The 26919-nt window shown below is 34.4% G+C and overlaps 1 protein-coding gene across 2 annotated transcripts in view; it reads left to right on the forward strand.

Annotated features, from left to right (window-relative positions):
• Nucleotides 1-26919, forward strand: part of LOC106869338 (serine/threonine-protein kinase 10) — a 220233-nt gene that overhangs the window by 113541 nt on the left and 79773 nt on the right. Inside the window, exons 9-12 of one of the 2 annotated variants that reach the window (XM_089348059.1) lie at nt 1589-1687; nt 4538-4957; nt 5742-6458; nt 21440-21573. In XM_089348059.1, the coding sequence (XP_089204185.1) occupies nt 1589-1687; nt 4538-4957; nt 5742-6458; nt 21440-21573 (1370 nt within the window). The remainder of the gene's footprint in view (nt 1-1588; nt 1688-4537; nt 4958-5741; nt 6459-21439; nt 21574-26919) is intronic. The other variant, XM_089348060.1, reaches the window with a different exon arrangement.

Consider the following 26919-nt stretch of genomic DNA (forward strand, 5'->3'; position numbering starts at 1 on the left):
CTCCTTCTCTTTCTAGTCTCTTTCATTTCCTTTTTCAAGTCCCCTTTTCTCGTTTGTTTCAAATCTCTCTCTCCTCCCTTCATTCTTTCTCTATTGCTTGCTTTTAAAATCTCTTGTATCCTCTCTCTCACAGTTTCTGCCTCATTTGTTTGTCGGTTGTTTCCTCTCTTTTCTCTACTCTCTCATATTCTTGTCTCTTACTCTTGTCTTTACTCTTTCTTATCCTCATCTTTGCTCCATCTCATCTGCTCTTTCACTTCTGTCCCTACATTTTCTTACATCTCTGCATTCTCTCTATCTTCTCATCTCATCTCTACTTTTTCTCTCTTTCGCTATTCTATCTATCTTGCATGTGTCTGCTTTCTTTTACCTCCATCACCATTGTATATCTTGTTCTCTCTTTTGGACTTCCCCTTGCTCTTGCTATCTTGCTCTCATCTCTGCTTCCCCATCTGTACTGTTCTCTCTCTCTCTCTCTATCTCTCTCTCTCTCTCTCTCTCTCTCTCTCTCTCTCTCTCTCTCTCTCTCTTAGTTTCTCTTGTTTTATTTTTTCATACTTTATTCATACTTTAATGCTCTTCTTTCTGTTTTTTATCATTCTGAAAATCATTCTTTGTCCCCATAGTTTTTATTTCTTTTAAAAATCACATCTTCTCATTCTATTTTATCCTACCATTAATATGCTTACCCCTTTACTCCAGATAACATTTTATATTCAGACTGCATAAAATATTTTTAGATAACATTTTAAAAATTTTATGTTTAAATCTGTTTTATTTTTCATTTTATTTCCATTTTTTTTTTCTGTGGCATTTTCTTTCATTTCTATTCTATGGAGAAAAATAAATGCAATTAGCATTTCCATAGAATTTAAAAAAAAAAATGTTTTTCTTCATTGGCGAGATCTTCTGTCACACTGGCAAAATTCCAAAAGTTCACCTTGTTTAAAATAACCAACATCTAATATTCTAATATTCTATTGTCTGCTTGAAGGATTAAATGTTTAAAAAAAAAATTCTTCCAGAAAGTTTTTAACTTCTCACACCACCTCCCTTTAGGCAATGCATTCACTATACTTATGCATTATATATATATATATATATATATATATATATATATATATACTCACACGTGTGTGTGTGTGTGTGCATGTGGTCATATGTGCATGCACACATACACACATGTACACACCTGCATAAATGCACATGCTTGTATGTGTATACACTCTGACTTAGAAATGTATATACACATGCAGAATATGTTCACATTTAGCTTAGAACTCCTGATGAAGGAGTTAAAGTATTGAAATCTAACTCCATTGCCGATACATATCTGTATTCATCTGAATATGCACAGTCATACACTTTCATAACATACACAAACACAAATGTTGGTTCTCAGAATAGAAAATAGCCAGTATGTGGAGTTGACTGGAGAGTTGAATGGAGTGACCAAAGCCATAGTAATGCAGTGATGAAGATTTGGACAGCAAAGATGCTGATGAGCTTGGTGACATTGTGAAGCCCTTTATCTGCCTGCAAGCTGATTGCACTTTTTATTTTTGTTTGACCTTTCCCCTTCCCACAGAACATTCCAGAGGACAGCAAATCCTTCGATCTGGACACAATCTCCAACCTGAATATTGAAGACATGGAGAAAACAGACCCGGGCAAGGATGACATTATTGTAAGTAGAGAGGTACAGAGGCTGTGGTGGTGGTGTTAGTGGCAGCATTATTGGAGGTGTTAGGTGTGTAATAGTGGTAGTAGTTTGTGGTTGTGATGCTTATAGTTGCACTACAAATTCCTCTCTGTCTCTCTCTCTCTCTATCTATCTCTCTCACTCAATCTCTGCCTCAGGAATTACACAATATTGTTTTGCTTAATACCTTAACATCTTATTCTAAAAGCCACAAATATTGTATTGAGCTTATTTTGATTCAGTTTTAGAAGGATAGGTGTCCAACAGTAAAATATGTTTTTACAAATGAAGAACAGACCTGGATTTGTAGAAAAAAACCCCAATCCATTGTAGAGTATTAAAAAATAAAATTATCCAGATATACAATTACATGCATGCATCACACTAACAACTCTACAAGCACATGCATGCACACACACATGCACATGCACCCCCTTATTACTGCTAGTGCAGAGTTATAAATTACATAAAATTAATAAAGGATGTAATTTTATTGCTGTCGCTATGTTGTTTATAGTACTTTCCAGTTTACAGTGAAGTGCTGGGTATTTGAAATAACTAAAGTTAGTCTTTGTTGAGAGAATGATTCAAATTCATTATGTTAGATGTAACATCAAGCATAAAGCATTGCTAATTAGTGCTTTATGCTATACCTTGTGTGTTTTTCTTAATCATTTTAATAACCATTTGAAGTTGACAATGATCTCTTGATTTGATGTCACTAGAGTGACTAACTACTGTTTGGAATGACCACAAGAGATATGCACTTATGGAAAACAGCAGGACTGTTGGTAACAATATAGGGATGTTGAATATATGCAAAGTAGGACATGCACTAGTCACTTGTCTTTAATTGCTGTAAAAGCACAGGAGATGCTTTGAGAAAGAAGCAACTACAAAGACATCAAGCTAATAAACCACTATATTAATGTACCAGAAAGAGTTATAGTTCAAAAGATTAGAAAAAATATAATTTAGATGAGATGCAGTTTGGGTTTGTACTACTGGTTCCCTCTCGGGAAGTGCTTAGAAAGTGCAGGCCACTGTACATAGCATTCATTGACCCCGCGAAGAACTTTAATAAGGTACTATGCTCTGAAGTCTGGTGGTTACTAAGAAAACTTGTAGATAAATGAATTGTGAGAGCCATTCAAGCTAAAAGGTGCTGTTAGCAAAGGAAATAGCAACATATACAGCAAGGAATTTAGCATACAGGTAGGTAGCCAGCAAAGCTTGATATTCATCCTCTTCTGTTTATTATAATTCTCCAGGTCATATTAATAGTTCTGAATGCTGATACCCTAATTTGCATATTTGAATCTGTTCATGATTTAGCAAGAAGTTCCATTTGCAGAATCAAATCCTGAAATCATGAGGTTTTCAAGTAAACCCACCAAAGATAAAAATGTATGCTGCTATCTGGAAAGTGGCAATGCTCAACACACAGAAAAAGAATAGATAGAAATGTCAAACAGTGTACTTAGTGTAAACTATGATTGCTTAAGAAACGCTGTAGACTCACAGACAGGCTGACAAAGAAGAAGGACTTCATATGTGATAGATGCATAAGAGTAATTATTAGTAGAGTCCCCACCATAAAGTTCTTTCAAATACCAAGAAGGCTCCAAGAAATAGTTGCCAGTTTCTGTTACTTAGGCAATCAAATTAGTGGTATAATAGTGTTTTGAACACATAGAAACCAGAGTAGAAAGGGGATGTCAAAAATCCAGAAAGTTATTATTTTTACTAATAGCAAAGGGATTATCTATCCAAGAGAAGGGCAGATAGCATGATGCTTGTATACAAACTGCATTGTAGCATGGTAACAAAACATGGTCAGTGAGTGTAGAGGATGTGTGAAAGCTGGGAAGAAATGAGGTGAGTATTCTCTGCTGGGTGTGTTGAATTAATTTGCATGAAGGATGGACAGCAAATGAGCTTAGAGACAAAAACAAAAAGGATGTCACAGAAATCAGGTGTGCTGGAGAGAAGACTTAGCTAATATAGGCATATGTAATGCATATAGATACAGTTGGGTAACAAAGTAATAAGCAATCCATGTGGAAGGAAGCTACAAAAAAAAGGAAGAATAATTGTTGCAGACGAAGACCTACCCAACCCATGCAAGTAGAGAAAAATGGACCTAAAATGATGATGACTGTTGACAATTTTAATATATTATGTTAATATTTTTCTTAATTATTTCTCATGAAGTCATTTTTATTATTTGGGATTTGTTGATAATATGACTGACTGTTTCAGCCTGTTAATGCATTAGTGTGCTGTCTTGTCAACTAAAGGGTGGGTTTTGTATTTCATCATCAGCATGTTGCCTGTCCTGGTGAAAACATTAAGCTCTCAGTCCATTTTGTAAAAATGGGATATAATTGCAAGAGATACATTTCATCACTGTAAGCCATGAGATCTCTGTTTTATTGACAAATATGTTTGTTATTAGTAATATACTACATAATTGACAAATGCACTATGTATCTGACAAATTTATTGTCACACAATGCAGAGTTCAAATCATGGCATGTACAAAACCATGACAACCAAGACACCTTATTTGAGAAGTTCTTGTAGTTTGTATTTGATATTTTGAATTTTTTCTGCAAAGTGTTACATGTCATACAGAAATTAATCAAATATTGTCATGTTCATACGTGATTCTTTACATTGAGAAGTATCATTCAACTGACAGGTTGAACTGTCTATGGAAATAATAAATGCAAAGGTTTAGAATTTTTACCATTCATCCATTTTTGATTGTTTACATTGCAATTCCTTAATTTCCCTACTGCTTAATGAAATCATTGCCTTCTTCTTGCACAGATTGATAATGATAATAAAGATATTCCTGCCCCTGATGACTCCAGCACACCCTCACCAGCTTCCGTTACCTCAGACAAAGACACGAAACAGAGCAAAACTGTTTCAAATGATTCCAGTAGTGTTTCCATTCCTGAGCCTTCTTCCAAAATTCCCCAAGCTTTACCCGATACTACTGAATGTGCTTCTAACAGTCCAGAAGTCCCATCTGAGGCTCCAACCCCTATCAGTGAAAGTTGCAGCTCCCTGTCTGACACCCATGAGAACATTGCACAAAAGCCCACCAGTCTGCCTGTCAGTAGTAATGATACCATGGCTGAAATTAGTGTTGATAAGAAATCATTGGAAACCACTGAGGACTTAGATCGCTCCTCTGATGAAGGGTTAGGTCCTAGTGGAGATGAGAAGTCTGATGCCAGTGCGGTAAGCGGTTGATTAATCTTATTTATTTTAATTTGGTTTTGGTTAACTCAGCCTTTATCTTGCTTCTTTTTTTTTTCTTTGTTATGAAAGGCAATTTTTTAAAATTTATTTTAGCCACCTGTAATTGTCTGAATTAATCAGAACAATTAATTGTAGAATCGTTGTGGCTTTGAGGCTACTGAACTACAAGGTGTTGAATTAAAACCTTTAAATAGCTATATATGAACTTTCTTTTGTCCTTATATAGTCCTACTTTTGTTATTTTCTTTTTAATTGTAGAAATGGTATTCAGATGTAAAATATATTAGCCCTCATTAATTCATAAGTTTTTTTCTATTATTTGTAATTGTCAATTGATATTATTAGCTAGTTTTAGTTGGAGATGAAATTGAGCTTTCCATATGAAAATTATAAAGTAAATATTTTGATTTCTTTTTGCATGTTTTACATTTGTTTTTCAAGTTAACATTAGTGGAATTATTTTTAGCAAATTGGATGTTTGTATATTGTTGGAGCAAATGTTCTTGCATCTGGATACCATTCTTGAAGTAATAGTGTAGTCTGCATGTTTTTCAAATAGATTAAGGCAAGCAGAATTGTGCCTTCATCAGAGACCCAGCACAATACCTAGAGTAAGATTTAAACCTAATTATGCTTGTTAAGTTGTCCAACATCTTAATCTCATGCCATTATATTTTTCTAAACACTTAATAAACTATTTCAGACACATCATTTCATTGCCCCTACTGCTTTTCATTGTGATTTGTTTGTTTGTTTGTTGTAGAGCCCTGCTAAAATTGTCGAGGACAAAATTTTGGTTCCTAGTGGTCCAGCAGATACTGTGATTTCAACTACGTCTCCATCAGATATACTAATTCAGCAAAAGGAGGAAGATTCTAACAAAGCTAATATAGCTTACCAGATTCTTGAAGACATCATTGATGACGTCATCAAGTCAACAACTGTCCAGCCTTCCATTCCAGCAGTTGTCTTTGATACAGTTAGTGATGTGGTCGGAGAAGACAGAGAGATTAATGACCAAGATGAAGTGCCAGGTGATTTCCCTTATGAGAAAATTACCAGTGACGAGCCCATTAGTGCCTTAGATGAGACGGAGGTGCAAGAAGTTAAAGTCAGCATTTTAGAGGACAATGAAGACAATGTGCCATGTGAACCATTAACTGATTTGAATTCTGTGTTTACAATCAATGGACAAGTGATACCAGAAAACCATAATGAATTTGTTGCTAATGGTTATGTACCTGGGACAGAAAATGGTACATATGATATGAACAATGTGTCTGTGGCTAACACGAAGCCACAACCAGTCCAACATACGGACTTAGACACATTTGAAACTAAACTGGATATTTCAAACCCAGATGATGATGAACGACTAAAAGATTCTGATACCCTTACCTCCCTCAGCAGTTTTGAGAAAGAGGAGAAGAAACCAACAAAAGATAATGCTGTGTTACGGTATAAGCAAAGGCAAAAAACGGTGAGATCTTTCTTTAAGTATTTATTTTTCTTGTTCTTGTATTTAATATATTTACTTATTTCCTTCAGTTTTTATGCTCATATTTTGAAAAAGACTTACATTTTGCTTGTCTTTTCTTTGTTGTGAAGGAAATATTTTGTTTGTGTATGTATTATTTGTACAAATAATACATACACAATGTATTAACTGAAAGGGAATAGTTAAAATGAAATGAGTTGAAATTCTAAAATATTAAGAAATCAATTATATTATTGAAGAGTTAAAGGCTTGAACAATGGTTGATGGTTAAGAAGACATTAAAATAAATATTCAGCTGGTCAGGGAACGAAATTATTAGTTTGTTAATTGAACTTTACTTGAAGCGGATAAAGAAAAATTAAAAAATTAAGCCAAGAATATCTATTAGAGTAAGTGCTCTGGTATAATTGTATTAAAGTTACTCTTTTGACATGAGGAATTGATATTTTCCTTTTATTAAATGACTGTCTAGAAAGTTGTATCAACAGAAAAGAATTGGATTATCAAATAATTTCTGTAATATAAAACATATAGAAATGAAATATACATGCATATGGGTGTTTATGCTCATAATACATGTGCAAATGTATATGATGGAAATATGTGCATGCTTGTATATAGTCATAACATTTAACACAGAAATTTACTTGTTTAACTTTGACTGATATACATCATCATCATCGTCGTCGTTGAACGTCCGCTTTCCATGCTAGCATGGGTTGGATGATTTGACTGAGGACTGGTGGACCAGGAGGCGACACCAGGCTCCAATCTGATTTGGCAGAGTTTCTACAGCTGGATGCCCTTCCTAACACCAACCACTCCGAGAGTGTAGTGGGTGCTTATATATATATATATATATATACATGTGTGTGCAACTACAATTTTTCTTAGTTTGCTGTAAATGGCAAGAATATTTTGAAATATGATGATGGTCCTTTTTGCTCTCCTCATTTTTATTTCTCTCATGTATCATCAAAGTTTTCTTCTTCATACTTTCAGTTTAATTTAATTAAATGAAACAGAAGTTACTTTTTTTTCCTGTTGTAATTAGTTTATGAATTTTCATGTATTGAGTACTGTATTTATTTTATATATATATATATATATATATATATATATATATACATATATAAAATTTAAAATTTGTCTCCTTTCATTATAGATTGGCGTCATTTCTTTCTGGCATTGCAGCTTTTCACTTTCTTTCTGTTGCTTTCTTTGGCTCTTAAGTGGAAGTCCTTTTAGATAACTAAAGCTGTTCTCCTTATCAGTTAATCTGATAACATGGCTCTTATCTGATTTCATATCATGTTTTCTATTTTGTGTTCAAATATGGCAAGTGGTTGTGTGTTTATTTTAATTTCATTGATGTTGCTAAAGCCTTGTAAAAACTTGATTGAAATAGGTGCTGAGCTCAGATGTGAGAAAAATAAAACTAAATTCTGTAAAAAATAAGATCTTTATTAATTCTGTAAATAATAAGTATTATTAAAATGTTATAGATATCTAAGAATGTAAGGGAATGGGTTGGAATTAAATTATTTAAAGTATTTAGGTCTGATAGTCATAATTCTGAGTTCATATCATAGTAAGATTGATTTTCATTTCAATGAGATTGATAAAATACATAGCAACGATATATTGAGGTCAGCTTAATCAACTCTACTTCTTCCATTCAATCAAATTATGTGAGAAATCATTGTATGTAATCATTTTCTATATTTAATGTATTGTCTGCACATGCTATGTTGTTATTGTTGAGAAAATGAAAATAACCTTTTGCCATCTAAACTGTATTTTTTGATAATGTTTTGAGTGTCTTTTTGACAATAACAAATCTTTACAAATTTGTTTGTATATTGTGTCTATACTTGATTTTAATTTATAATTGCTCAGAGTAGGATGATAATTTGCTGTTTGCTGAGTTCAGTGCTTTTAATTTCATTTGATTGCATCATCATTATCTCTATTATCATTATTCTTTATATCATTTTTAAAAGTGTGGTAGAGTGAAGGAAAGCACTGTACTATTTACATTTGCATTTAGTTTTGCACCTCAGCTGGCAGATTGGAATTTGCTTCTCATATCAATAAATTTAACACTTAGCATTTAAAATGGCCATATCCGGCCAAAGTATTCTGACTGTTATATATTCAAACAGGCCAGATCTGGTCTCTCACACTAACCTTACAATATCATTTTAAAAATTATAGCACTTACCTCATCAAGATTAGCTACAAGATAATGCATGATTAGTTCAAAACAATGTGAATAAAAAAAAGCATTAATTTGGCAGTATGAAAGTGAAATCGTGATGGCACCACCATTCGAGCGTGATTGTTACCAGCGTCACCTTCCTGGCACTTGTGCCGGTGGCACGTGAAAAGTCATTTGAGCGAGATCATTGCCAGTGCTGCTGGACTGGCTCCTGTGCAGGTGACACATAAAATACACCATTTTGAGCATGGCCGTGGCTAGTACCGCCTGACTGGCCTTCGTGCCAGTGGTACGTAAAAGCACCCACTACACTCTCAGAGTGGCGGGCATTAGGAAGGGCATCCAGCTGTAGAAACTCTGCCAAATCAGATTGGAGCCTGGTGTAGCCATCTGGTTCACCAGTCCTCAGTCAAATCATCCAACCCATGCTAGCATGGAAAGCGGACGTTAAACGATGATGATGATGATGATGTTAACACTAAAGGGTTAAATATCAGTAATGCACTAGAATCAATTCAGTCTTGGTGACCACTATTTTCCCTATCTCAGGGAAAGAAATTATTATCAAACTTCCTATTTCTCTTGAGAAAAGAAATGTCATACTTCATGTCTATTTAATAAAAGACAATTTTCTGTTGTTAGCAATAAGTTCTCAATGTGTAGAATCTGTAGCAGTGTTTCAGGTTTTTTTTGGGACCATTTCTACTACTACTCTTAGTTAATTCCTTCCATGAAAATTCTGTGTTAATTGAATATTGTAATTAAGAAAAGCACTTATTAGTTCAAGACTTTACTTGGTTGATGTAATTATTTTAGCGTACTCCTCCAAATTGATTTAGTAATAGTGTGGCACGGACATGGCTGTGTGGTAAGGCGGCGAGCTGGCAGAAACGTTAGCACGCCGGGCGATACGCTTAGCAGTATTTCGTCTGCCGTTACGTTCTGAGTTCAAATTCCGCCGAGGTCGACTTTGCCTTTCATCCTTTCGGGTCGATAAATTAAGCACCAGTTACGCACTGGGGTCGATGTAATCGACTTAATTCCTTTGTCTTTCCTTGTTTGTCCCCTCTATGTTTAGCCCCTTGTGGGCAATAAAGAAATAAGAAGCTTGTTTCCCAACCACATGGTTCTGGGTTCAGTCCCATTGCATGACACCTTGGGCAGTGGTCTTCTATTGTAGCCTTGGGCTGACCAAATCCTTGTGAGTGGATTTTGTAGACAGAAACTAGAAGAAGCTTGTCATCTATATATATATATATATATATATATATATATATATATTTAAATTCAATAATAGGACGAATTCTTTTACAAGAATTTATCAAGTAGCTAGCGTGAAAAAAACCTCATAAGGGAAAATATCCATCATTTATTCCCGAAATATATATTTATATTTATATAAGGGCATTGCTATATAATAACGCCATACGCCATGAGGGACTCTAAGGTCAGACTACTATAAAAAGCACATTTTTACCGAATGCGAGGAAATGCAACTCTCAAAGCCAACCCCTCAAAAACGAACTAAATTATATAAATATATATTTCGGGAATAAATGATGGATTTTTTCCCTTATGAGGTTTTTTTCACGCTAGCGACTTGATAAATTCTTGTAAAAGAATTCGTCCTATTATTGAATTTAAATATATTACCAGAATATATTCAGTGCTGAATTTATTCTGAGTAAGAGGCATATTTACTGAGATGCAATTCGAAATTCCCGCCACTTACATAGGGAAATAGCGACGAACAGTCGTCTATATGCTATGCTGGATACATGGTGTTCGTTTGGTATGTTGATTCACTGTTTATTTCTATTTTTCTGGACCATATTATACTGACGAGTAGAAGTTGTATAATACTACAATAACTACGAAATCATGATCTATAATTTAGTTCGTTTTTGAGGGGTTGGCTTTGAGAGTTGCATTTCCTTGCATTCGGTAAAAATGTGCTTTTTATAGTAGTCTGACCTTAGAGTCCCTCATGGCGTGAGGCGTTATTATATAGTAATGCCCTTATATAAATATATATATATATATATATATATATATACACACACACACATATGCATATATATTATGCATGTGTGTTTTTGTGTCTATGTTTGTCCCCCACCACTACTTGATTGCTGGTGTTGGTGTGCATATGTCTTTGCAACTTAGCTTGATTAAATTAAGCACCAGTTATGCACTGAGGTCGATGTAATCGACTTAATTCCTTTGTCTTTCCTTGTTTGTCCCCTCTATGTTTAGCCCCTTGTGGGCAATAAAGAAATAAGAAGCTTGTTTCCCAACCACATGGTTCTGGGTTCAGTCCCATTGCATGACACCTTGGGCAATAGTCTTCTATAGTAGCCTTGGGCTGACCAAATCCTTGTGAGTGGATTTTGTAGATAGAAACTGGAAGAAGCTTGTCATCTATATATATATATACACATACACACACACATATGCATATATATTATGCATGTATGTTTTTGTGTCTATGTTTGTCCCCCACCACTACTTGATTGCTGGTGTTGGTGTGCATATGTCTTTGCAACTTAGCAGTTTGGCAAGAGATATCAATAGAATAAGTATAAATAAAAGAGTCCTGGGGTTGATTCATTCGACTAAAAATTCTTCAAAGTGGTGCCCCAGCATGGCAATAGCCTAATCTAAAGATTGAAACAAGTAAAAGAATAAAAGAAAAAAATATACTCTTTTACTCTTTTACTTGTTTCAGTCATTTGACTGTGGCCATGCTGGAGCACCACCTTTTTAGTCGAGCTAATTGACCCCAGGACTTATTCTTTGTAAGCCTAGTACTTATTCTATCGGTCTCTTTTGCCGAACCACTAAGTTACGGGGATGTAAACACACCAGCATTGGTTGTCAAGCGATGTTGGGGGGACAGACGCATACACACACATACATACATATATATATATATATATATATATATATATATATATATGACGGGCTTCTTTCAGTTTCCGTCTACCAAATCCACTCACAAGGCTTTGGTCGGCCCGAGGCTATAGTAGAAGACACTTTCCCAAGGTGCCACGCAGTGGGACTGAACCCGGAACCATGTGGATTGTAAGCATGCTGCTTATCACACAGCCACAAATGAAATGATGCTTTACTTTAGAGTGCATAAAAAAATGGAGGAAACAAAATAGTTTTCGATGAATTTATTTCTTTGAGTGATACATATTCAATCAAAATCATTTGAACTACATATTTATCTTATATTTTCTTTATCTCTGTGTCCATATGCCTGTATCTGTGAAGTTATTGGTCCAAGTTTCACCGATCTTGAATGCTTCATTCAATGTTATTAATTGCTTGAATTTTTTATATTTGAGAAACATCCATCTAATTCTTTTATGGTCATTTTCTTTATTTGTTGTTCATTTTTGTAAGCTTGATTTTCCACTTCTTTGTTTGCATGCTATTGATCCAAATTAAGAAGGTCACGACCAGCTTAATTCTTTAAGCATGATTGAACTAAATCACAAACATCTCTATTGTCTATTCCATCAAAATTGCTTTCTTCCAAAGTTAGCTAGTTGTTCAATAATTATTTCTTGTTGAGGAAGTTTAGCAAAATTGTTAGTGCAGTATCCCTTGGGCTATAGCCAGTAGAAAGGCAAAAATAAGACCTTCATATCTTTGTCTAAGTCACTAAGTGCAGGTAGATGACTAGAGTATTGTCTAAAATTAAAAAAAAAAACTTTCAAAGTAAGATCATTTATTTTGCAGTACTTTTCTTCTGCGGGGCAAAAATGTTGAAAACCCATCTTCAAAAATTGCTTTGTTAGAATGCCAAAATATTTCTGAAGATTATTGGTTGTAGCTGTTAACAAACCTGGGATTCTCTGTGTGTTACTGAAAAATGGGTTTTAATTTAAAGTGACTGTCAGAATTTCCTCTTAAAAGTTCTTATTGATCTTTTGACTCTTCAAAACTGGGTTGCAATTTTACTTTCTTCAACAAAAAGTTTATTGTGAAAGAATTTTTCAAGAGTAAGCCCGTTTCATCATATTTATTTCTTGTTGATTATGTTTTCAAAACAGCAGGACAATTTTTGGTTGCACTTTTTATCTGCATTTGCAGCCTTACTTGTTATATGGACATTGTAAATTACTATTTGACCAAAACTAGCAGTAAAAGTTTCTTCAGTTCAGATCTAATTTTTTTTTAAATTCCAGAGATGCTTAAAGCTATCATATTAACAATCATCATGCTTAAGGAACTCATTTTTGGCTACAGTCTTCCATCCTCATAGACAAAATATGCTCCATTTCAATCATGACCCTACATCTATTCCTTTTTTTCCCTTTTCTGTTTGAATATCTGAAGTTGATGCAATACCGTTATTTGTCATCGTCATCTATTCTTATTGTTGGCATTGTTGCTTCATCCATTCCAAAGTCTTACTCTGTCTTTGTTTTACTGTCATCACATTCATGTTCTAGTCTATCATCTACAGTTAAAACTGTCCTCCTCTTAACTCTTCCCCTAAGTATTCTGACATACTAGATCTCTCACATTATATAGAAAGAGTTGCATAATGACAAACAAGACAGGAAGTTACAAATAAAATGTCAGCAAAGCATCACACTATGGAATGAAATCAAAAATATGATTTATCCAAAACATTATTCTATTACTGTACAACTATGTTTGCAATGATTTAGCAAATTTTAATATGTTGTGTTACATCCTTATTTTCATATTAGAGAAATGTTCATATGGCTGGCCTTGAACCCACAGTCTCACTGAATAAACTGCTACACTGAGCTGTAGATTCTCTAAAAAACATATCACTAATATCGTAATAATATGTATCTGTATCGCTCTATCTCATACACAATTCCTCTTCCCTCATATTTTTCTCTATTTGATACTTTCCTTAACTTTATGTAAAATGTAGGTAAGTAAGACTGCACTATTGAATTAATATAGTCCAGTGTTCCGCAACATTTTTTTCACCTGTGGTAACATTTATATTCTTTTCAAACTTCGGCAGCACATGTGAACTAAAAATATAACTAAAAGTATATAACTAAACACACTTAGCATCGTCTCATGGCACACCAGTGTGCGGTGGCATGCCAGTTGCAGAGCACTGATATAGTCCATCTGTCTTTCTTGGTTAAAAATAGAAATCTGCATAACTGAATACCTTTGCCACTTTATCCATTATTGGTAAATTACATTGTTTTCTATCAACAAAACAACCTTGTGTTTATACTTACAGTTTGAGTTTGTCTATTTTCCTCTGTGCATGCTCCACCTCTTCTATTTCTCATATCATTTTGTCTGCCATTGCATAAACATTTCTTTTTCTCATAATTGTGTCTATAGTGGCCCTAATTTCAGGGTTACATCTAATTTTAGACTTAGTGATGAAATCCTATTTCATTAGCCTTTGTTGAATCAACAATATACAGTTGAGAAAATTGTCTTTCACTTCCTCTTGAGTGTATATTAGAAGTGCAATAATAGAGGCCTATGCAATCTAAAATGATGATAAATTGGCCCTTGCACTCTAAAATGTAAAATATCTTCAAACCTGTAATTCAGTTATTTTAGCCACCATACAAACAAATTAAAGTGTCGAGTAGTATGGTCTAGTTGTTTTAAAATTAGAATGCGAAGATGATCTGGTTATCTCATAACATGATTTAGATATTCTAAGAAACATTGCTGCAGAGCAATCTTAACTTTACCTTTATGGCAGCAGTTAAAAAATAAACCATTGCTGGATTTCTCAGCAAGAAAGTACTTTGTCCGCAAAATTGATATAATCATAAAATTCTCCACAGGAATGATGTTTGAGAAAATATTAAATTATTTATGTATTATTGTATTTGTCATGTCATGCTTGTCTCATGTTCTTAGCATTACAACATCTCCCAATATTTCTACGATCTGTTTCATTTTATATTTCCACAATAATTGTCCTTTTATTTTCCCAATGTGCATCTTTTTGTTATTGAGTTTCATCTGCTCATCTTGTTGCAACTACTTGCCTTAAGTCATCTATTCTTTCTCTTTGTTCTTCAGATCTATTTTCTAATCTTGTAGAAGCCCTTTGTCTGAGATCTTCAATTTCTTTATTCTTGACTCTAGCAAATCTTACTACTATTATTTCTATTTTTATTCCTCTTTGTTCTTCAGTTTTATTTTACATTCTGGTTGCTGTTCTGTACTTTGTGCTCTCATTCTCTTTCTTTCTTCAATAACAATTGTTTCCAATCATCTTATGTGCTTCTCTCCATCTTGCTGTCTTCTCATCTAAGTTTCCTCAAGTGTCTCTTCAGATTGTCCAACACACTGACTTCGAGCATCTTGAATTCTTCTTTCTGCTATTGTGTCTGCAATCTCACGCTGTCACATCTGATGTACTTTGCTCTTGCTGCTCATCATCTATCCACTTCTTCAGAATCTCTGCTCCTTCATTCCATAGCTGATAAATCTGCTTTTAGATATTAGGGGCTTCGCTGCATCTTTAGTTATCAACTAACTTACTTTAAACACACACACACACACTCTTACTTGTGCACATTTTTACATAAATACATCCCTTATACATGCACAAAGAGAAGACCTTTAAAAGTTTATTACAAATCTTTTGATAAAATGAAATTGATATCTGCATTTGTGTAGTGAATTTACAGTCTTGGAGTAGACAGATTTTCAGTTGCTTGCATTATTATTTTATTCATTGAAATGGATTTCAAAAATTATTCAAAAAGATAGGCGAGAATGACATAAATGAAAATGTAGTGTCATCACAAACTTTGCTACATATTTTTACTTTTCCTTCATCACCTCTCTCTTTCTTTACATGGAGTTCTTATTACCCCCCCCCCCCACCAACTTTCCATTTCCTATGCTCTCTCACATGTTTACTTTACCTCTCACTTTTACTCAGTCTTGTGTTTCTAATCCGCATCCTCTATCTATGTTACTTTCTCGGGAATGTGTGTTTGATATCCTTGTTTGTGTATCATTTATACCAATGCTCCACAGCCTTTTTCCACTTGCAGTACACTTATATTCTTTTCAAAATTCAGCAGCACACCTGAACTAAAAATATAACTAAAAGTATAAGGCAAAAAATTATATTCAGGTTACACTGCGGCACACCTAGCATTCGTCTTGTGGCACACCTAGCATCGTCTTGTGGCACACCTAGCATCGTCTTGTGGCACACCAAGCGTCATCTCATGGCACAGCAGTGCGCCACAGCTTACTGATTGTGGAGCACTGATTTATATCTTGGGGTCTCATTATTCTGAGTCGTCTTTCATACATGTAAAGTTGAACATGTTTTTGAGTTCATGGTTTATGGTGATTACATATATTGATAATGCTTGATTGCCTTCATGGATGATCTTACGTTGTGTTGATGCCCCAGGCGAAGAAGTAGGATCTCCCAAGACATAAATAGAAGTAGTCTGGTCGTGGTAGGTGTGGTTGAGTAGCAGTTGTGTAGCGGTTGAGTAGAGATCATCCGAAGGTACTAGATAGCAGTAGCTTGAGACATAACATGTTATTAGGCTAGGACAAAACTTAATGGTTTCTAGTTTTGGGAGGTACTGTTGGAAACGTGTATATATATGTGGGGTGTGTATGTGTGTGTGCATGTGTGTGTGCGAGCGCACATGCAAGCATGGTTGTGTTGTGATTCTTTTTCAATTGAAGGGTTTTGATGTTCTGGAGAAGACACTTTAGTTGTATAGAGAGTATGACAGCTCTTCTAGTGTTGATACCTTGATAGAATGTACCCAGTATATTTTCTAAAGTGGCTGATGTCAGGAAGGGCACCTAGCTATAGAAACCATGCCTAAAGTGGAATGTATGTGCGAGACATGGTCTACCAGTCCATCAAAGTGAGCTGTAACTAGAAATAAGAATTGAATCAAACCATGATGATGTGTCTAACCCATGCTTACGTAGAAAATGATGATGACCATTGTTATCAAGATTTTCAGCACCATCATAATCATGATGATTTCCGACATTTTGAATCTCATTATTATCTTTAAATATCACCATCATTTTTACCTTTGTTAGTATCATAACATCGAGCCATTGTAATTTCATGCTATCATCAACCGAATGCCACCATTAACTTCCCATTCTTTGAAGAATACTCTTTTTAGTGCAAAGATACAGTGCAATTCAGTGGGTGTTGTTAGATTTTGACATGCAGCTCATTATCATAATTCTTTATTGTTCTAAAAGTAACCCCCCTCCCCCGCAAAAAAAAAAAAGAAAAACATGTTGCAGTTAGATTATTTGCTTTTAAACTTTCATCAACATGATAATTGTTAACACAATTATGATTATCACTTATGCTTTCACCATCATCTTCAGCATCTTTATCAATACCTTTCTCAAAAACTAGTTGAGAATGATGATGTACAGTCTTCAGTGATTTGGAACATGAATAAACAAAAGTTACAGAATGATAGAAAACATTTTGGCAATCTCTTTCCTCAAGTAAGAGTGAGAAGAAAGAAATTGCTAAATTCTTAATTTAATTCCTGTTGTTGTCTGGCCCCAGGATGGTTTCGAACCTACAATCATATGCATTCCAACCTTGACCGCCTAGATTTTTTTTCAGGCATAGCAGCAGTATCTACTTCTATATTATTAATGTGTCCTTCCTTTTCTAAGATGCTAAGATGCAATTTGGTTGCTTTTCATAACAGGCTGTGTAATTATGTAGAGGCTCCCTAAGTGGCTTATGTTAAACTCCTGTTGATAATAATGGTGATGATAGTAATAATAATGGAGTAGATGGTAATAATTATAATGATGAAGATCCTGCTAAGCTTTAAAGTGAACTAGCAACTGAGTGGGCTTTAGTTCCTAAGAATCTTTAACAATCATTAGGAATTAGGAACTTTTCACTTTTGACTGTTGTAGTAGTACACTTAGTCTTAGTAGTTTCAGTTTTCATTATTGTTGTTGTGGAGGAGTTAAATTACTGTCAGTGTTTGGTTAGGCTATGTGATTGCAAAATAGATTGAATTGCTTTTCAGAGAAGTTCTCTATATGATAGCAAGCAGTGTTATATTTCAGTAAAACTGATGGTGGTGGTAGTAGTAGTAGTAGTAGTAGTAGTAGTAGTAGTAGTAGTAGTAGTACTTGTAATTGTGGTATAGTGTTAACCATAGTCTGTGATGCAGCCTAGAGCCATTTTAAGCAATATATTTTTGAAACCTCAACAGCAAGTAAACATTAAGATGCTTGAATATTAGTTTACTTATGTCAATAGATACAACCAGTCTGCAAAAATGAAACCCGATGACCTGGAATTGTTTGTTTTTTGGTTATTCTTATTGTATCTGCTGTTGTTATTGCTTTTATTATGATTTTCAATTCTTTATGTAATAACATCTCTAATTGTTGAAATTACAAGAGTATACTGTCCACTAAATTCACTTTAATAATCATATTTGTTCAAGACCTTGCTCCCATATTACCACTACTGTTATTATTACTCTAACTACTACTACTACTGGTCTTTTCATATTGTTATTGTTGATATTGTTGTTCCATTCAACCAAGCTCCAAGTTTTATTGTATTTTATCAATTATCAGCAAGTATATAATGGTATTTTAATCTATTGCAATTATATTGATTTTCCCCCCATTCTCCTATGTATATCTCTTTCTCTTCTCATGTTAGCTATTGTGTATATTTTTCTGTTTCCAACTCATTAGAAAGACAAAGCATCATTCTATTACTCATGATAATACTCTGAGGCTATATTTTAATTTTATTTTGGTTTCTGCTGCCAACAGCTTCCTGCTGACCTTTGCATAGCTTTTCACTGACCCCAAAAATATTTCCATTGATTTCATTGCAATTTTTCAGTTAGATTGGTTTTGCAAGTGTGGGTTGGGTCAGGTTAGTGGAGAGTGAGTAGATGGTGTGTAATATGAAGAATATAGAAAGAAAGGTTAATTGATAACTTCTCTCTACATAGAAATATTTTACCAGAGTTAATAAAAATCGATATTCTAGGAAGTTAGTTGATCAGAGAACAGCTGTGTTTATGAAAACATAAGTGCTGTTTGAAATTGTATTCATATATCTATAAATTTCTTTTCCTCAACATCTAAAGCATTTTCATAAAGCTCAACCTCAAAGAAAATGTCTTTCTAACTTAATTCCTGATCTTAATATATACTAAACATCCTTATATAATGACCTGTAAATATTCTGTTTCTTAATTGTTCTAATTAAATTTTGTTTCAAGTTTGAAATGATTAACTAACAATAAAGCAATTTATTTTCATAATGAATTAACACTTGCTCATACTGAAACAAAATATTAGAAAAATAAAAGGCCACAATTATATTTTACCCTTTTCTCTCTGAACAAACATTTGTAATAAAAATTGATATTCAGTTCACAGTGTATTGCATAAGAAATACATAGATACACGATAAATAACTGTGAATTTTGAAAATGTGAAAGAACTGCAGTATTTATAAAGCATTGTAAAGTCAAAGTAATTCTCAGTGAACTGAGTTTACAAACCAGTTTCAATTCCTGGCTGGAGTTGTGTAACTTCATTTGTATTATCAATACTGTTAGAAAATCTTTATCAACACCTGTGTTGCTATGCCTTAAATTCATAAGTTTCATTCCTATGAAATTGGCTGTAGCCATTAGTTTGGTGAGGTTCTGTCTGTTGCACTAAAAGAAAATGATGTTTTCAGTGTTGTGCCAATATTTCAATGAATTACAGGACATTTTTCCACAGTGGTTACAGGGAAATGAACCACATACTAGATGTATTGTGGAAATTTGGTCAGCAGACTGAATCTAAATGAATTGTGTATGTTTATAATTAAGATGAGGAGAACTTTGATTTGGCACAGTTTCTAGGTCACAGGAAGTAGTGAGTTCAAATATGGATAGGAAATGAGATCATATAAATTGGGAATTGACCACAAGAAAAGGCAATTGCATTATGGTTCTTTTTTTAAAATTTGTATTTTGATGCTCAACACACATTCATGTTTCTTTATAGTGACTACATATAGCCATCACAAACAAGCATGTAAATTTGCATTTAGATACATGATTTTGATTGGTTGGACTATAAACCTCATCTCTACAGACGAAAAACAGTTTAGTATCTGAACAAAATTGTAATCAGTTTGATCTCTAATCATCATTAGACATCTTATTTCTGGATTGTACATAGTACTAGGCTAAATTTCAATGCATAACATTTATTTCTAAACTAAGAGTAATAACATTCCCATTCATTAGGCCACTGACACATTGGCAATTAATGAATCATTTCTAGGTTATTTAGATTCATTTTTCACTTATTGAGTTTAAGTCTACCTTGGTTTCTGATTACAGTAACAGTAGCTTTACACCTACTATTTCTTTGATCTTTTTTTTTAAAGTTTTCACCATAGTTAATTATTAATTATGGAAATTTCATTCAGTTGTAGTGTGTTTCCATTTTTTTTTTTTTTGCACCATATGTGTTCAATTATTCTTCACTGAAATATTTCTCCTCTTGTTAAGGCTTTTCTTATGTTCCCCTAATCTTTAGAGACTTCTCATGAAAACATTTTTCATATCTAATGTGATTGTAATAGTCTGAAAAATATTTGTAATACCAGTAACTTATCTAAGACATTTAGGCATTGCAAACGTGCTGTAGGGTTGGGTTAAGTAGGAGAAGGGATTTCTTGTGCCTTTTATCACTTAACATCAAATAATTTACTAACAAAATGAGAACTTTTTTTTTAAACCCATAAATTAAAGCCATATTTCTTCATTATTGAATACTTCAGTATTTTTTTTTAAAGACAAAAAAGAAAGCTTTCTGCAGCTAAGATAATGGAAATACAAATTTCCAGAATTTAAATTTTGTTTTATAAAACTGTTTTAGAGGTATTTATTTTTTAAATTGCTATGCATCCTTTTAAGGGGTTTTGAAATAGAGATACTCATCTGAATTTATCCAACAAATATAAGAAACTGGATATTTTTTCTTTTAAATTTCAATTATTTGAAAGGATTGGTAATTAAATTCAACTGGATTGATTCAAAAGCACAATTCATATGCCAATGTCAGGATTTCAACACCTGAGATTTCAGTCATTATTTCAGTACTATATTATTGTTCATAAAACATTTTTACTCTTTTATTTTTGTTTTTAATCTGTTGCCGTTGAGATTTCTTAATGTCTTGGACGGCTGTGTGGTAAGTAGCTTGCTTACCAACCACATGGTCCCGGGTTCAGTCCCACTGCGTGGCATCTTGGGCAAGTGTCTTCTACTATAGCCTCGGGCCGACCAATGCCTTGTGAGTGGATTTGGTAGACAGAAACTGAAAGAAGCCTGTTGTATATATGTATATATATATATGTATGTGAGTATGTGTTTGTATGTCTGTGTTTGTCCCCCCAACATCGCTTGACAACCGATGCTGGTGTGTTTATGTCCCTGTAACTTAGCGGTTCAGCAAAAGAGACCGAAAGAATAAGTACTAGGCTTCCAAAGAATAAGTCCTGGGGTCGATTTGCTCGACTAAAGGCGGTGCTCCAGCATGGCCACAGTCAAAAGACTGAAACAAGTAAAAGAGTAAACAGGCGTGTTTGATTTAGTATCCTTCTGAAGCATTATTGGAACTAATTATTCAATGGATTGCTCTTTAGCATGATGTAATCATTATTATTTTATTTCTGTTGTAGGAAACCAAGAGCCATTACAGAACCATCACTAAGACCAGGAAATTTATCAAGGATGGTGTTATGGTGACAAGCACCACTTCGAAGGTTATAGCAATGGGAGAAGAAAACAAAGTTAAAGATGACCATTTTCTCAGGTAAGTTATTCTGAGTTTTTCTTTTTTTTATAATCTAGCTTATTGTGACTGTTGTAGTTTTGTTGGTGGTAGTGATTGCTATGATTGTTTTGATGATGGTATATGTTATTTTTTTCTAATGGCTTAGTTGATGGAGAAAATCCAGTGTCATGCACTTTTGTAGGATCTCCAAGTCTAATGGAGGGGAAGGAAAGACAAAAATGCTACACATTGTTTGCTGCTAATCATTACTTTAATACCTTTTTGTAACAGTTGAAAACTGGTGCCTGCAATTGGGGGTCACCTGCAGATATGGCAGCTTCTCAAAGAACTATGTAAAGATGCTGGTCCCTAGGCTTAGGCTTCTGCGGGTGGTGGGGTGACTTTTGTATTTACTCTATAACAAGCACTTTCACTACCATAATGAAGGTGCTGTAGGAAGCAGCTTATCAAGATATCTAGTTATCTTCAGACTAGAGTTCAGGTCTGAATACTTGCAACAGAGTGGACTCTACTAAATGCACCCAAGGGCTAAGTGATAGGGTTAAACCAAGTCATGGATTACCCATAGCTTCTAGCAGACAAAAAAAATGAAACACATACACAAGATGGACGAATATAGTCAATAACAATCAAAAAACAAGTTATTAATTTTATTGAGAAATCAATAAGAAACAAACCAATTAATCTAGCAATTCTGCTTTGCATGTGTGGTTTTGTGGTTGTTATGAGCCATGGTTGCTAAGAGCCTTCTAAGATTACTGAGCCATTTTGATAGTCTCCCTCAAGACACAATAGTATATGCCCCCTACTTTTTTGTTTTTACATTTCAGCTCAAAATATATTTTAATATTTTCAGTATTTTCCTTGTTTCTTTTGCTGCATACAATGGTACTGATAACAGGCAAGAAAATTCTCTGACACTTGTTCTTACTGTTATTGTTAGCATTGTTATTGTTTAGCCACAGGTCAGCTCTGATCCAGAAAATCTATGACGAGGAATGTTCCAGCTATGACACTCCTCATCCATCTATTCAGATGGTGTATCTTGGGTCACATCATCAAATGTGTCCTTCCTCTTTCAAGACAGCTGGGTATGTGATATGAAGGAGATTTGATGGTAGTTTTTAGCAGTGTAAAGGCTTGTTTTTATTTTTTAGTGTTATTACTGCTGCTTGATAATCTAGGGTGTGGTTAGTGTCAGATAAAAACCAGAGAAAAAGTTTTATGGGTTGGTGAAGGGATTGTGAAGAGCAGGGGTGAAGTGATGGGGTGGTAGGGTTTACTGACATCAAACAATGTAAGGGGAGATGAAAGTTTTTTTTTATTGATTTTTCAACTAAATAAATATCTTTTTTGTTTGTTATTGACTATATATTCAGTATGTGTAGTTTTATGTTTGTATTTTAATGTGTGTATATACTTGTGTGATTTAGCATTTTATAGTGATATCAGATTGTGAGTTTGTATGTGTGTACATACACATATGGTTGTATGTCTGGAGTGACCTGTGCAAATATGTGCTGTGTGCCTGTCTGTCTGTCCTGCATTTCCATTTTTATCACTTTTCCTCATTAACATAGAAATAGATTGTTTTCTGAAGCCTGATATTATTTCACAGATGTGTTTAGCCAATAATGTGTTAGTTGATTTCTGATGTTATTTTGTTATTTTCAGCATTAGCTGAATGAATTCCTCTCTTTTAAAATCTCTGCATCAACCACCTGGTATACAATATTATCAAAAATAATAGGTTTTACTGGTCAGTACAGAAATTTCGATTTGAAATTCCTAATAATAGGAGTTAATAGGAGCTTCAAGCAAATTGTATGTCTATCCTGGAAGGATGACAAATAAATCAACATTAGTCGAACTTGATCATAGAACTCTGGTACACTCATCTAGACACAAGTATAACATTTAGTTAAGCATTCAACTGCCTTAAACTTTGATAATAATAATTTCTGGTCATTAGAACTCATCATTGGTTCAATGCCAATATTGAAGGGGAGCTGTATCATCAGTTGATGAAATCTGGTGTAATTTTGGTTTGACCAGGAATAAATGGAAAGCGAAGTAGATATTGACATACTTTGAACTCATTGTAGCAAGTCATAAAAATAACTATTATCTCACCTATTTATGCTACCCTAATAATAAAGGTTATGATTATGATGATGATGATGGTAATTGATAATATTTCAAAAAAATTTATTGGCTGGTCTGGAGGAAGGGGTTAAGCAGGAAAAACGTTTGCAGTGGAAGAAATTCCAGAATTATGGTATTCTAGGATTGAAGGGGATGGTTGTAGAGATTAGTGTGGAAACTTTTGTGTGTGTGTGTGTGTGTGTGTGTGTGTGAGTGTGAGTGTGAGAGAGAGAGAGAATGAATTTGAGTGAAAATTTGCGGATTTGAAGTGCCTGAGTGGAAGACAACTGTGTGTGTAACAGCAGCACCATCCTAGATGTAAGAGTAGTACTCCTATTATTGTTCCTACCCAAGTTTTGCAAAGGTTTTGCACATATTCTGTGATAAAAGGATCAGAAGAATGAAGTGTTCGAGATTGCTTGGCATTATTTTAGAGAGAATCCATATGTTGTTGGGGTGATGTGTATGGAATGATAATAGCATTCTTTCTCTTACTGATGTCAGAAAGAAAGAGGCATGGATGTGCTACAATGAGAGGCTGTTGAATGTGCAGATTGTATGGGGGGTGGTGAGAGCCTATTCATGTAGACCCAGAAGAGGAACCAGCTATCCAAGTTGACAACAGTATGGTAAATTGAGGAAGTAAGGATATGAAAACAGGAAAGCAGCTGGTCAGGGACAACTGTAGAATTATTTAGCTCAGAGTAAGCTCCTACACGTAGCATTCATCAACCTGGAAAAGGGCTTTGGTTGGGCCTTTCCCTCTGATTTGGTGATTACTAATGGAAACTAGGCTTGAAGAATGATTTGACAACAAAGGGCTTCTCCCTCTGAGTGAGAGACAGATTGTACAATGATTTCTTGCAAAGTGCAATGCTGCATGGTAAGCGAGACATGGGCCTTGACTGCAGAAGATTTGCAAAGACTAGTAAGAAATGAAGTGAGTATACATTGCTTGATGAGTAAAATTAGTGTGCATGAATAATGAAGTACTATAAGCTGAGAGAGAAGCTGTTTATGAGAGGAATTATTGTAGTAGGTGAGAAAGGAAATTGTGATTATACAGACATATGATGTTTATAGGGAGGGTGACAGCTGCATGCTCAAAGTGAATGGAACTTGTAGAAGATGGAGACAGAGGAGGACATGGGACAAAATGTTGAAGACTGATTGCAAGATGTATTGTACTAAGGAAATGACAAAGGATTGTAATGCTTAACAATACAGTGTCAGAGAAAACCCATTCATTTGTGTGAATATGGCAAAACATACAATAAAATGGGGCTAGTGATGGAGATTGGGTTCATAACATACACACACACACACACGCGTGCGCGTGCACTGCGAGCTGGCAGAAACGTTAGCACGCCGGGCGAAATGCTTAGCAGTATTATGTCTGCCGCTACGTTCTGAGTTCAAATTCAGCTGAGGTCGACTTTGCCTTTCATCCTTTCGGGGTCGATTAAATAAGTACCATTTACACAATGGGGTCAATATAATCGACTTAATCCGTTTGTCTGTCCTTGTTTGTCTCCTCTGTGTGTAGCCCCTTGTAGGTAGTAAAGAAATAACACACACATGCACACATGCACGCATGCACATGTGAGTCTTTTACCCTATTCTTGTTAAATCTCCATCTACTGTTCCTATTGCCTATTCAAACCACAACTAGCTAAGAAAGTTAAAACAAGAACAAATAACAAATTATCTTTGATTCACGCCTGAGGCTGAGTTGTAATGCAGTCAAAAGTTGGAGGTCAGTATGTTTTGAAGCAGTAGAAAATCACACCATGTAAATATAAACTGTATTGCAGTTATCATATCTGATATCATGTTTGGCAAAATTCTACTGTGTGCTTTCTTGTTCTTTCTAACATAAAGTAATAATGAAAAAAGTTCTCTCTCTTTTTCTCACTCTCAACACTGATTTATGTCCGTTTATTATGAAAGACCTCACAACTTGACAAGAGATGTATTTCTGAACTGTAGTAATTTACTGCTGAATAGTTATGACTAGGAAACTCATTATGTTTTTAACTCTGGTTTCCTTAACCAGTTTTATTTTCTAAAATCTACTTTTGATTGAGTATCTTCAAACGATACATTTCTATCTTTTATGTAAATCTAAGGTTAGGCTGGCTTTGCTTGTTAGATTTTTTTCTTTCTTTTAAGTAGATTATCAAAAGTCAAGCTTGTTGGGCTAGCTACAGAAATTGTTAATATTATAAAGTTAACAGGCTGTTCATGCCATTAAAATGATTTGCTTCAGTAAATTTATCTGAAACTTTCCATTAATTGATCTCATTTTGAACAAAACATTTCAATGCAGCAATACTGAGCCAGAACATGATTTTAGATGATGTATTATTTATTTATTTGTGTGTGTGTGTGTGTGTGTGTGTGTGTGTGTGAGAGAGAGAGAGAGAAGGTGAGTAGAGAAGAGTATGAATTTCTTAATCCATTTGGTTCATTGGGGCAGTGTATGTAATCATGAAAGGGTCTAACCCTCATGTTGGTAAGATTTGAATTTAGCACTGAAAATTACGAAACACCACAGATTTATGCCTTTCTTTCCCCTCTCCTACTTCGTGCTAAGTTTTACATACTTATTGGTTCCTTCTTACAGGTAAGTGAACTGGACCATTTGGAAATAATTTGAGTCATTGTTACATTGATGTAATATAAACTGTTGTTCTGGTTAGTAGTCTAGAACCTTGTTAGGTTGGCCATCAGACCTTTTTAGAACAATGTGCAAAGGATCAAGTGCAGATTTTAAAAAAATGTTTTTGTGTATTTTTTTAGTTTGAGGAAGGAAAGTTGTACCTATGTCCATTTAGCTTCTGTTAGAGAGAGGATTTTAAAATGACTTTTAAAATAGCTTTTGTCAGTTATCCGCATTCTGTAGTATGAGAGGCAATGAGAAAGCTAGTTATAGATGACTAGCTTTTGAGAGCTGAGTATTATTTTTGAGGATTTTGAATGAAGTATATATATATTGTTAATGAAGAATTTTTGGTGTACACATAAGTATCCACCCAGGTGCTATGCCTTGTTGCTTTGGCAAATTGAATTTCTTTGGGAATATCTTATATGCTGATGACGGGTTTCTCAGGTTATCATGAAGAACTGAAAAAGCTGGAAGAGTTGGTTTTGAATCCAGTGGATAAATCCTTTAACTGCAAAATTAAATTTCATGCAGCCCTGTACTGGTGACACATA

This window comes from Octopus bimaculoides, chromosome 2 (genome assembly GCF_046866305.1).
Source record: "Octopus bimaculoides isolate indiv1 chromosome 2, ASM4686630v1, whole genome shotgun sequence".
NCBI classification, from domain to species: Eukaryota; Metazoa; Mollusca; class Cephalopoda; order Octopoda; family Octopodidae; genus Octopus; species Octopus bimaculoides.